The sequence below is a fragment of the Betta splendens genome, chromosome 5 (assembly GCF_900634795.4).
Source record: "Betta splendens chromosome 5, fBetSpl5.4, whole genome shotgun sequence".
Classification (NCBI taxonomy): domain Eukaryota; kingdom Metazoa; phylum Chordata; class Actinopteri; order Anabantiformes; family Osphronemidae; genus Betta; species Betta splendens.
This window is the reverse complement of record NC_040885.2, coordinates 18,973,241-18,986,874: the sequence shown is the minus strand read 5'-3', so window position 1 is coordinate 18,986,874 and position 13,634 is coordinate 18,973,241. Positions and strand designations below refer to the sequence as shown.

The 13,634-nt window shown below is 48.9% G+C and overlaps 1 protein-coding gene across 7 annotated transcripts in view; it reads right to left on the bottom strand.

Annotated features, from left to right (window-relative positions):
- The window catches only part of chd6 (chromodomain helicase DNA binding protein 6), a 48,344-nt gene that overhangs the window by 21,422 nt on the left and 13,288 nt on the right, over nt 1–13,634 (bottom strand). For 6 of the 7 annotated variants that reach the window (XM_029151997.3, XM_029151998.3, XM_055508850.1 and 3 more), the window contains 6 exons: nt 4,769–5,411; nt 3,193–3,307; nt 761–914; nt 427–576; nt 284–349; nt 152–198 (listed from right to left, as the gene is read on the bottom strand). In XM_029151997.3, coding sequence (XP_029007830.1) covers nt 152–198; nt 284–349; nt 427–576; nt 761–914; nt 3,193–3,307; nt 4,769–5,411 — 1,175 coding nt within the window. The remainder of the gene's footprint in view (nt 1–151; nt 199–283; nt 350–426; nt 577–760; nt 915–3,192; nt 3,308–4,768; nt 5,412–13,634) is intronic. The other variant, XM_029152002.3, reaches the window with a different exon arrangement.

Sequence of the window (13,634 nt, the reverse complement as noted above, 5' to 3'; positions counted from 1 at the left end):
CGACTCCAGACAACATTTCACTGCAGAAAAAACCTCAACGTCCCAGAGATGAGTCATAATTCATAAGTCATATTGAGACAACGTTGAGGCTACATGTGTGTTTCTGCTCATGAACACACCTGTACCATCAATAAGCAGCAAAGATACTCACAAATTTCTGTACTTGACAAAGAACTCCTCTGTCTCCTCTGCTTCGTCCTGTGAAGATGAAGTAGGAAGAAACAAACAAACATGAGCTCTAAAACGTCCATTCACACATGCGCTCGTGTTCTTTCTGCTTCACCTCTTTCTTCACCGTTCTGACAGACAGAATCTTCTCAATGATGTTGGCCTCGTCTTCAGGCGGCTCCTGGGCAACAAAGACAGCCATTAATGAGCAAAACTCTAAATACCAGCAACAAGCAGCGCTTCCCGGCCCTTCCTCACCTCCGCCTGCCACGCCAGAGCCGTGGCGTTCAGCGCCGAGATGCGACCAGCTCCCAGAACTGCGATGGTCTCGCCATCGTCGTCTACAACCTTAAAGTCCAAATCCTCGTTGTATTTCCTCCTCTTGACCTGTCGTCCCGAACGCCGCTTCTAAAGAGTGGGGCAGAAGGATTAGAGGAAGGTAATTCAAGGTGTTAGGACGAAAAAGCACTTGTGAAAATCTGAACATGCTTCCACTTAGCGCTTTAATTTGAAGTGTGAAACAAGTATAAAATAAATCAGCTGAAGCGTTTGTTCATTCACAGGCGGCGGCGCGTGCACACACTGCACTCACTGCGTTGTCCAGCGCGTCCTGGCTGTCCTCGCCGCCCAGGTTCAGGGCTGACATTGAGGTAGTGTCGTCACTGTCCGCCCCTTCGTGGACGCTCGGCTCCTGGGTTCTCCTCTTCCCCTTCTTCTTCTTCTCTGGTGGCGCGGCGCCGGGATCTCTGGAAGGACAGGACTTCTGATGAGTAATTGGCAGCCGCGTCGCCCTGCGGCAGCATCGCCTCAGCGTTAGGTCTGCTAATCTGGCTGAGGGGAGCACGGTCCAGTGGCTGGAAGAACCCTGGTCCGGGTTTGGAGCACGCTTGCGGAGCAGCTCGCCAATTCTGAATCCCCAGGCTGCTGGAGAGAAGTACAGCAGGGAAAGTGGAAGAGAGGGCTGTTCCTGGCACCGAGTGGCTCTAAGCTGGACGAGGTCCACACACACATTTGCATATTTCTGACACCATTACCTGCTTTATATAGTGCAAAGAAAAACCATATAGACGCAGACGGAAGTTGGACCAATGAGACAGAGTGAAGTAAATGTGTGAGCTGGTTGATATTTCCGAAGGGATCCAATCAAACAGTCCCAATTGGAAACAGTAACAGACTTGATCATATCTGTCAGTGCAGAAGTAGTAGAATCACCATCCAAGTCTGGAAACAGAAATACTGCTGGCTGCTATTCAAACAGTCCCTGAATGAGAGACTGTAAATGTTAAATGGATGCGTCCCAAACGAGGAGAAGGAAAAGGAAGAGACAACGTTTTGGTGCAGTTCAAATTTTGCTGTGAAAAGTAACTGAACCGAGATTCAGACCAGAGCAAACGCACCAACATCAGATCGTTCCTAATGAACACCGTGTTGTTGGTTTGTGCACGTTCTAACTGTTCAGCCTGCATTCATCCAGAACAGCGGCCTCGTGCACAGAGCGCCTGGTGAATGTGAGGCTGCAGCGCCGCGTTCAGAGGAGATTCTAATTAATAAAGTCCCACTTCATGCTCCTCTCAGAGTCTGAGAAAAGACAAAGCAACACATTACAATGGAATTAAAAGTGCAGCATGAGGACGTTCTACTTTCACTATCTGAACAAAACCTGAGCTGATGTCCAGCACCGCCTAGAACGGACCCGCGGACGTGGAACCTCCTTTCTGCCTTGTCATTTCCTCTGTTGTCTCTTCACTACTCGGACCAGCGCTCTCAGCGAGTGCTGGGGCTTCTCTCCCATGGCTCCATCCTTTTCTTGTTGCTTTGCCTCCCTGTCTGTCTTTCGACCGCTCATCATTACGCCCTTGTGTTTCTGAACCTCACAGCGGTGACTCGTCTCCATTCCTCCATTTTAGAAAGCTTCATTCTGTCTTTCTCCATCTCCTTTTCACTTTCTTCCAATCACTGAAGCCTACACATCTCTCCACCGCTACCCCAGGACATCTTTCTTCCCTCGTCTTCTACTTCCACCAAACAGGAACCGGCACCAACTCTGTGGACGAAGTCAGACACACGTTTTCAATCTGCACTTCTCTAGGCCACGTTATTCAGCCTTCCATCAACACTCTGACGGTGTTCGGGAGTCCTGCCACGACTCATCTGTGTCATAGAATCAGATTCTGCTTCTGCTTTAGAATGTGAACATAGTCTATACAATTAGTCAGCCTCTGTTTTCCACCTCGTGGTCTGTTGTTTACCTGCAAATGAAGAAGTTAAATCCTTGTGAAGGAAAAGTTTCAAATATAGCTGCAAATAGGGTTTTTAACTGAGCACTGGGCGCTTCCTCAGCCACCACCCCACAGATGAAACTCATGTGAATTACAGCGAGAGAAGGTCTGCTGAAGACATGTCACGGTGTCTCCATCTGAAATCAGGCTTTCTAGACTCAAGTGATGAGAAAACTGACAAAAGATTTCACAGAAAAGGAGGAAAAAACAAACAAAGGCAGAAACAATCTGCCCTTAAAAGCAACACCTTGTGTGTTTGACTCTTCACGTTCCTGTAAAAGAACACATTATGTGAGTGTGTCTGTCCTCTCAGATGACCCAGGGACGGAGCACTGTAAACAGCCAGGAGGTGGCTGGGTGCAGCTCAGCTTAGAATTAGATTACGGCAGCACTGAGGTTGTTTGCACCCAGATGAGCGTGAGTTTAAATAGACGTGTGTTCACGCATCTGCACCAGCGTTAGACGTCGTTGCAGCTTCTGCTTCACTGACCAAACAATATACAGGCAACTTTAAAGCTTTCATTTTCCTTTCATTACTCTGGTTTATTCATCATATGCAACATCTAGAGGCAAACGCAGGAGCCTCAACCAGGTCCCATCTTATCTGACCTCTTCCTGAAGGAGGTACAACATGCAGACAGCGTCACAGCCACTGCTCTCCTCACCACGTCAGGCCCACGTCCAGCACCTGCAGCAGTGCGGCCTCTTGTTTCTGGCCTCGTGCTGCTCGTGACTCGGAGCTTACCTGGGTTTGCGCCCCCTCGGCTTCGGCGCCGAGGCCACTGGGGTCTTGCTGTTGGCCTGGCCGTAGTTCCGAGCGTGGAGATGCCCTGTGCCTTTAGCGTGGAGTCCTGGAGGCGCTGACGGGTGGAAACAAGAGGACGCACATGAGTCAACACCAACACTCCTTTCTAAAGGTTCAGCAGCTGAACCCATCACAGCGTCTGCACGGAGGTCAGCACCGCAGCGTTGTCTGACGTCATAAACGGAATCTTCTGTCGCCAAAGCCTCGGTTTATGCTGCAGATGCGGCCTGTTGTCTCACAGGGAGGTTTAACCCTCTGTCTGTCCAGTGAATCCTACACACACAGACAGGTTGGCATGTCTTCAGCCTTAGGCTAGAAAAGCTTCACCCTTAGAGGCGACGTGTGTGACGACTGCTACAGCGCACTGAGCGCAGCAGAGCCAGAAGAACTAAAGCTTCTCCCACTGTCAGAGCTCAGAGAACCAAAGAACCAGGTGGGAACGTTTACAGGTGCTGAGCTGAAAGACGAGCGGTGTGCAGTTTTCTCTGTGTGCAGATTCTCTTGTAAGCAGACAGACAAAAAACACGGACGAATCTGCCGGATTTCACATGAGAAACAGCTGAACGTCCCCACGTCAGGAGGAGCAGTGCAGCCGCTAACCTGCAGAGTCTGCACCGGAACTGGACTAACAGACATTCATTTACTTTACCAGAACCGGTTTTTAATAGAGAACCGAGGCAGAGACACACACACACACACACACACACACACACACACACACACACACACACACACACACACACACACACACGTAATCAGTCTCAATTAAATCCAACATCACACTGTGCTCAGATTCATTCATCCCAACATGTCTGATCATGGTTTAAGAACAGAACTGGGATCAGCGTCGTCCATTTATCGCTGAATCTTTCTGCTGTGAGGCCACACTTTCATGTGGCAGACAAAGCAAAAGGCACAAACATCTTTTCATGGGAGACACACACACACACACACACACACACACACACACACACACACACACACACACACACACACAGAAACACCCGTGTGTTGAGTCTGCTCAGCTGCATTTGTTCACAATTTACAAGAAAATAGAAGAAACAAATTGTCGCCATGAGAGCAGTGAACAAGACACTGTGCTTTTTGAATAACTGTTTCACGCAATAAACCTTCAGTTAATGAACAGATTCAGCTCCATCCACCAAAAGAACAAATGTGTGTCTTTATGAGCATCAGCGTCCTGCCACATCCTCAGAGCATGCACACGCACGCACACTAACACACAGAGAAACACACATGCACTGAAACACACACTGAAACACACACACACACAGAAACACACACGTGTGCGCGCGTGCACACACACACACACAGAAACACACTTGTGCAGTGCACACACACACACACACACACACACACACACAAAAACACACACACACACACACACACACACAGAAACACACACACACGCACGCACGCACGCACGCACACACTGAAACACACACACGCACACACACACCCACACCCACACGCACACACGCACGCGCGCGCGTACCTTGACTTGCAGGTACGGGAGGCAGGACTTTGATCTTGGGCTTCCGTCCCCGTTTGCCCGGCACCTTCACGGGGACCTGTGGGGGTCCGGGGGCCACGGCGGGGCCGGCTGCTCTCCCCGCTGCCACATTCTTGAGGTCTGCTCCGCTCTCCTTCCTGCTCTCCCTCCCCTTGGTCCTGCGCTCCTTCCGCTCCTTCGCCTCCTTGACTTCCTTGGGCTCCCTGGTTTTCCTCAGTGTGACCACCAGCGCCTCCCTCCCCTCCTTTCGTTTCTTTGGTCTGCTGCTTTCCCTCTCATCTTCCTCCACCGCTCCTCCTCCTCCTCGCTCCCGTTCTCGCTTGTCCTTTTTCTTTCGTTTCTTCTTCACCCTGCCTCCGCCCCCTCCATCATCCTCCTCGCTCAGAGAGGAGGGAGGTCGTGGAGCTCCTCCGGAGCGCTTGGCGGCCGCCGCGCAGTGATTGGACGTCGCCGTGCTGCCCACGGGGGTGAGGAGGCGGAGCTGGTCCTTGGTTCCCACGACCAGGTGTCCCCGCGGGATGGTGGGAGCGGTGGTTTGTGCGTTGCTGTTTTGGTCCGAGGTGGAGGAGGAGGCGGCTGCAGCGGAGGCCGGAGGTGGCGTGTGCTTCAGGAGACCAGTAAACATCTGAAAGCAACAGATGCCGTCAGCATATTGTTTTCATTGGCTTTTTATTAAATAATGTTGATGGCTACAAACAGCAAACCAATAACAAAGCTTCCTCTTCATGTGAAACATCTGCAGCAAACGTTTATTTTAACTGACTTTACACTCGAAACAAAGGGAAACGTAAACATTTACGGACTTAAACAGTAATAGACACAACTTCTCTGTTACAGGAATCAGCAGGAGAAACGTGAACAAAGTGTCACGACTGAACTGAATTTACAGTGAGTCATTCCACCCGTAAATCCAGCACCACTCAAAGTGCTTCAGCAGCCCTCGATTAGCGTTCATTTGCTTTCACGTTCAGAAAAAAACCCGTCAATTTCTCCTGGAAAAAAACAGAACATTTCACCAAGTTCTATTCTGTCCAACAGCCAAACCAAGTTAGATACGATAGGAAATTATTTTGTCTGCAGCAGCAAGTAGACGTGAAACAGGAAAAAGAGCGGACGGCAGCAGTATCAACTATACAAGTAAAAATAAGTACAAGTAAAATCTTCATATTGCACGACAACGATAATATAACCAGTGAACATAGTATGAAAGCAATGGCAGAACAGCAGCAACAACACAAACGAGTGGAATGAAATACACGTGTCCATGTTGTGTGTCACTGCAGTGCTGTTGTCCAGCCTGATGTCTGTGGGAGCAGTGACAGCTCCTTCCTGCCTGTGGCTGTAACAGTGTGGAGCTGGAGCTGCTCAGAGCCTCCGTGTGGTGCAGGGGTGGAGGGTTCTCCATGATGGGTGTGAGTTCACCAGCATCCTTCTGTCCTCCACCTCCTCCATGGACAGTGTGCAGCCCAGGACACAGCTGCTTCTGAACCAGCGTGTTGAGTCTCTTCCTGTCTCCAACAATCACATCCTAAACACATGTTGTCGATAATTGAAACCCACTCACTCCAGATGCTGCAGCGCTTGTTTCCAACAACAACAACAATAACGCTTCTATAAACTGACCATCAACACTATTAGAACGTCTGCAGCATATGATCAAACATAAAGCTTCCCGCTCAGAGCACAGACCGTGATCAGACATGGGAATAGATTAGAACAGCCTTTACTGCCATTGTACAACATGTACACAACATGTACACAACATGTACACAATGAACCTGGACTCGTCTGTGTCCTGCAGTAACTCCTGTCCTGCGCTCATGTTTGTGAGGACTTCAGGCAGTAATGAACAGGATTAGGATCAGCTGTAGCTGAAAGTCTGGGTCACGTCACTCACCGGGGTCCGTTTTTACACATCAGCATTGATCACGAGGCTGAAGGCTGCTCCTCACATCAGATGCAGCTTCATGCAGGTGTTTTCTGATTTCACACAGTTAGTTTGTTCCTACATATTTTGCACCACAACTCTTTGCTAAGGAGACGATCAGTTTGAGAACCGTCCACTGTGGCGCTGCTGTGTTCGCATTCAGAGCTCCACTGGGCCAAAAGCGTGTCGGCCTCCAAACCCAACCCTCCAGAGCGGCAGCGTTTAGCGTCAGAGCTCAGATTGCAGGTTGCATCTCGTCAGCGAGGAAAGTCGTGCCACGCTGACGTGAAGGGGGATTTCCACCACTGCAGAGCCCTCAGAACCAAGGACGGAGGAGAGAAACCCCTGCTGTCCCCGCCCCCTCCAGTTCCCAAAGCAGAAAGCCCACGTAAAGACAAGACAAACATCATAAGTATCTGGTATTTGCTTAAAGCACAAACCATAAGCAGCCCCAATCTGCAGGTAAACATGGAGGTCAGCACTGGACTCCACTTCAACTACAAGAGACGTCTCTGTATCTGCGCTGCATCGTTAAAATACGCTGGAAGCCAATTTCCTTCACATCGTCTGCAGAGTCACAGGCACAACGACGGCCTTGTAAAAACACATGTAAAGACTCCAATACGACCCTCTGCTCAACATGCACAAACGCACGCACGCACGCACTTTAGGACGACAACAAGGTTTTATTCCGTTTTGCGGAAGTCTTCAATTACAAAACGCATGAATGGAGCTAATAAATGTGACCCACAGGCACAAAATGTTGTAACCAACCTCATCACATCAAAAGGTACCAGCAGTTCTGTTTGTCTGAGGTATTATATGCAGCATAAAACAGAACAATGTGACTCTAATGGGTTTTATCTATGATGTAACACATGAAGGCATGTGAACGCCAAGATACAGTTACAGGTTCAGGATTATCAGGAATAAAACAAAGATCACTTCTCGTGGCTCAGCTGTGCAGCGTCAGCTGTACTGAGGCCTGGTTCTGGACCGTGGTTCCGGACCGTGGTTCCGGACCCTGGTTCTGGTCTGTGTTGAGCTGCTGCCATTTGAAGTCTGCCATTTAACTAGATTCTATTTGGCTCTGTGATTTATGGGAGCACGGGTTCGAAGGTGAGACGTCTGGGCTGCGCTCGATGTGGTTTCCCTTCACAGAACGTGGATTTCTTTAGTGGCTGTAGTTAAGGTCTGAGATGTTCTTGTAAATGGAGCCGAATTACAGTAGCAAAAGTCTGAATCCAAATGAACATGAACAGTCTGTTGGTGCTTTGCCCTACAAGTCTGTGTGTAATGAATCCAGATTCATAATGAAGAACCATGTGCTCCATGACTGATCCTGGCAGGAAACCTGCAGTGGCACAGAAAGGTCAGAGCCAGGGTCAGATATTAGCATGTGGTAACCAGAGTCACCAGAGCAAATGACCTGGACTTGAATGAAACCAACCTAAACGTCATCTAAGACAAAAAAAACTATTTTATGTTCCATGAAGAAAGACGTACAGGTGCTGTGCATGTGATGGATGATGTCTCCATCATCTGCAGAGAAGCCACCGAAGCAAAGTTCTGAACCACGTCCCATGTGTACTTTACTCAATGTATGCTATTGCATCCAGCACCTGAATCTGAAGTAGACGTATAAAAACCCTGCTGTACAATATGACGCTTGCATCTGTTCTCCTTATGGAGAACGCTAATGGCGTGTCTGACTCCAACGACGTTACACCACGCGACTGCAGGTGAACGGGAGATGGAGGAACCTCGTGCACGTCGCAGCACGAGTAAGGGAACATTTGAGAACATTAAAACAGGTGAAAGTCAGTGTGAACATGACACAGTGGCAGCTGATCAACTCATCACCTGCTGTAGTACAAACGAGCTGCACTTCCATTTGATTCCGTGGGCTGCGCCTCAGTACGTCCTCCCTCTATAGACGTGAATGTGACTGTCAGGATGTCTGGAGCTGCATAAACAGGCAGCAAGCGGCAGCTGTCAGAATGCTGAATATACACTGGCTGCACCGTCTGCTCCGTGGCTCACGCCGTCTTTTCACGCTGCTGTTCGTGAGCTCCGACCATCTGCACGTAATGTGAGAAAGCTGTACGTTGTGTGCGAGTTGCCCAACGCCACAAACTGTGTCACATTTTTTGCACTTGGCACAGGACGTGATGGTGTCCCTGAAAACAAGCCAGCGCCAGCTCATTACTGTGATTAGGTGAAATTGTGAATGGGAAAGGTTGAAGTTCTGCATTGAGCTGATGAATATGCAGGCCGACATTCTTCAGGAGGCCTATAGCAACAAGGCAGGCTGTTCAGCACCAACGACCTGCCCACTCCAACGCACCTGTGTGTGTTTGATGCAGGATGTCAGAGAGCAACTGCACGGTTCCTATGACAGCAGAACGCACGGAGCGACGAGGCATCTAAAACGGGCTGTGGCCGCGTCTCGGGCTCCATGTTTAGCGAGCAGTGAGCTCACGTGCTGTGGAGACTAGCGTGCCAGGTCACGGCAGCGTGCGCAGCAGCTGAGGAACATCTGCGCATGTGCTGCACGTGGCGTGTGCGTCTTTGTCTGCATAAAGTGTGTGCGTGTCATACTGATGGTTGGCTGTTGATGTGGAGCAGGCGTCTCTCCAACCGCTGCTTTAGTATGACGGGGCACGCACGCACGCACGCACGCACGCACGCACGCACGCACGCACGCACGCACGTATGAGGAATCATCTTAATGAATCTCACTCACACACGAACACGAGCTCAGCGGCTTTGCTGGAGGTGGGGGGCTATCAGTGCCGTTGCCATGGAAACTGGCTCTTTGTGCCAAAGCTGCGGGGAGCGAGGAAGCGGACGTAAACACACGGTCACCATGGTAACCCTTTCAGCGCCACGGGCTTGTGACGCTCTCTCCATCCGTCTGTCGGTGTGATGGAAGGACTGATTTCTTCTTTGTGTTGCACCGTGTTGACTGTGACGCTGCTCCTTCCGTCGTGGCTGCTTGTTAACCGCTCTCAGTTTAGGTCAGACCAGGTCAACCAACATTCTCCTCCTCCTGAGTCGTCCTGGGTTGGCTGGATTAGTGAATGCTACTCGACATGTTCTGCATCGACAATTCATGGCACATTATTCATTATTAGCAGTTTTCAGAGAGTTCAGAGCTGCCTTGAATCAAAAAACGTCCCCTCAATTATTACAATGCTTTAACGCAAAGCCAACACTGAGACGAATTATCAGTCACTAAACCTAAACAAAAGGCAGAGACAGGAAGAGCAGCAGGTTTCCCCACACGCCCTGAATCGCATACTGCAGGGGAACAGGTAGCTCCTCTACGCTGGGTTTGGTTGACAGACAAAGTCAGTGCTCTACAGAGAAAAAGTGGAAAGAAAAATTTATTTTAGCATTTTTCCAAAAATTCCAGCTCCAACACGTGTCCATCAAACGTGTTAACACATTTTCACACTTACATTTTTGGTTGATCTTACTGAAAAGTTTCCAAAGCAACAAACGTCTTTTCTTTTCTTAAATGTTATTTTCTGGCCGGAGGCTCTGTATCAAAGCTACCTGCACACGTTTCACAGACATGGAAAAAGACAAACTGCACAATTAAACTCATGAAGTCAAGAGGAATTCACAAAGTTTTTGGAGCTAAGCTTTAAAGTTTACAAAGATATTGGTGATATGGTGAACTGCAAGATATTTCTTTGAAGGCCTTTCGTTTGATGACTACTTTAAATAGACGTGAGCGCCAGAGATCAGAAGCTCAGTCCGGACCCGGCTGAGCCAGAGAGGACCAAACCAGGGCCAAGAAGCAACAGGGCTCAACGGCACGAGGGAAGGCTCATTACGTATTCAGGTTTCTACCACACCCCAGACCCCGACTCACACTAGGATGCAACTCTCCACCTGCAGAGGTTTCAGAGCAGTAGAATGTGAAGGAGTGGACGGAGTCTGAGGTCTGTGACAGAACATTAGACTGGAGGAGCCGACGGGTCCGGGCACAGATCAAACCTTGGCCCGCTTCCATCACGGCCCAAACAGAATCCAGCTAGGCCCATCTGACCTGCTTTCTGGACTCAGACATTCATTATTGATGCTAACTCAATTATTAATTATCATAATTTTTATATGTTGCTATCAGCAGTATTTTCAGTGTGAATACAAGACGGTGTGAAATCATTGAAAACTCTGCGCGCAATGTGTGTTACGGATGAAGGACGCGGGCGTAACTAGGCCACTGGCATCAGAATGAGTAAGAACAGAATCACGGCTCGCCAAGTAGGCCACATTAGCATGACGCCACCACCGTCACCTGACAAAGGCCACATCTCACACAGAAGCCGCTCTGAGCCCCTCGCCGTCACCAGGTGACACATAATAATCAGTTTATTGCCTCAGACGGCAGATGTGGTGGAGGCGGAGAATCCACGGTCGAGGTGAAGCTGTTCCCTCAGACAACGTAGGAAATCCTGTCTCACCATTTTTAACCTTTAAATTTGGGTTTCTTTCTTCTTTCTTGCAGTCGTTGCAGACTTGAACTCCCCAAAGACCAAAGACTCTCACCTTGTGACCTCCTCACTGTCAAACAAACACCACAGTAGAAACTCATACCAACATACAACAGGTGCTTTTAACAGTTAGCACTGTGCTCCATGCGGCTGTGATTACTGTGTCTCCTCAGACGCAGCAAAAACGCGAGTGGTGCAACGTTACCGATGGGTGAAACCCTGCAACAGTTCACAACATCTGCAGCGTTTTCCTGCCCCACACCTGAGCAGCTCTGTGGACCATGTGGAAATGCTGACTTCACCCCTCTTTAATACAAACTGTGATTGACGGAGTGTGGAGCAGGGAATGAGGCCCAGCACACGCGATCCTCACCTAGTCGTCCTGTGCAGCGCCACGATGCAACTTTAACTGGAGTCATCGTCAAACGTTCAATCACTTTAATCAGGACACAAACGCTGCTCAGTCAGCTCACATCCAACCTCTGGGGGTCCAGTACATGCAACCAGAACACAAGAATTAGCTGCTAAGCTAAAATCTGCTCATTACTGACAGGTCTCGCTGCCATCTGTCTCCATGACAACGGGAAAATGGCAGCATACAAACACACGTCATGGTTGTGCTTACATGACTGACCACATACACTCACTCCCCCACCGACGCGCCTCAATCCGTTTCCATGACTGACTACATAGCTAAATACTCCCACACACACAAACACGGACACGATCTTTGTGGCTCAATGTGCTCGTATGGACGATGAATAAAACCCCACGCTCGTCTCTCCTTCATGCCAACACCAGTGACGTGCTGCAGTGTACAAGGCGCCGCCATCCCAGCGATCTGGCTGAACACAGCTGAGGGTGGTTGGCTGCAATCAAACTGCCCATGAATCAATAGCGCTGCAAACGCACATGCACGAGCCGTGTCACAAATATAGACCGTGAGCACCACTGCAGTCTCATCAATGCAGCCGCTTCCTCGCAGCTACAAGCTAACAGCAACGCTCCACACAGGTGTGAGAGGACCAACATCTGGACACAACAGCTGGAGCACATCATGGAGTTACAACATCTGCTTTATGACCACATCATGTTAGTGAGTCAGACACAGTCACAACCCTGAGACATTCACTGAATACCATAAGAATCAGAAAACACAGCATCGCTGTAACCTGCGCTGATGCTCACAAATGCACTTCGTAATATGACACACAAGCAGCGGGGCCAAATTTAGAACATGCTGCATATCTGAGCCAAATATACTCTGTGTGGCGTAGACGCACAACCTGTGGGAGATGACGACACTTTAATTACACTTTCACAGCTCAAGGTGACATTTTGTGTAAAATAAAAATTAAAATGTGAAAAATTTAAGATACTTTAGGTATCAACAATGTTTTCCTTCGGTTGGAGCTTGCAATAACAACCATAGTCATAACTGTTACTTCACTGCTTCAATTTATAATGAAGCCATTACATGTAAAGGGATAAAAACTTTTAAGAATATGAATTTCACAAAATACTCAACTTCTTCCATCTGTTCCCTCTACATTACTACTCTCTTGAAAAAAAAAAAAAAAAAAAAGGACATGACATCACAAAGGCCCCTCATCCACCATGACTCAGACAAACATGCCATTAATGACATTACACAGTGTTGATGGGAAGCAGTCTGCAGGTCCGAACAAGCACCACGCCCATTTATGAAGCGTCTGCATCCTCCACTCGTGCAGCGCTCGTATTTAAAAGACGAGCGGGAGGAGGGAGCGCTGCAGACAGATGCTACGGCTGTTTGGGTGAGTAGCAAAAGATGATCAAAGTGACTGAAACTAGGCCTCAGACAGGGAAGAATTCTTCTTCTCTGTGATTCAGCTTGAAGTGGAGAAAACCCTATTTTACGCCGCACCTGCTGATTCATGAATTGTGGTGGGAAAAAAATAAAGAGGAGGAAAAACGTGTGTATGCACACACACGTGGCAGCACCAACGTGTCCACAGACACACATGCTGGAGCCGGTTATTAAAACTACTGAGGTAATTACTGACTTGGCAGCATTTTGAGTAAAATAAACAAGAAGTGAGAAGAAACCAACACTGTGACCATGTGTTGCTTTGTCCTTCGATCAACATTCCCACACAGACGTCTCATCCAGACGTCACCCTGCCATGAGGATATTCAGGTTCTGTTGTTTCAAGATGTGGCAGCAGAATAACTGATCGCTCAGCGGCCACTTCAAGAAGAGAGCGCTGCCAAACGCCTTCAGTTCATCCATGGAAATCTCATCACCTCTCGACCGAACAGCTACTTCAGCCACTGCGTTTTCTGTGGTTTCGTCCACCTTCATGTGAAGCATCATGTCTGGATGTGGCTCCGTTGACCAGACACATCACCTCCTGCTGTGATAATGAACATGTGA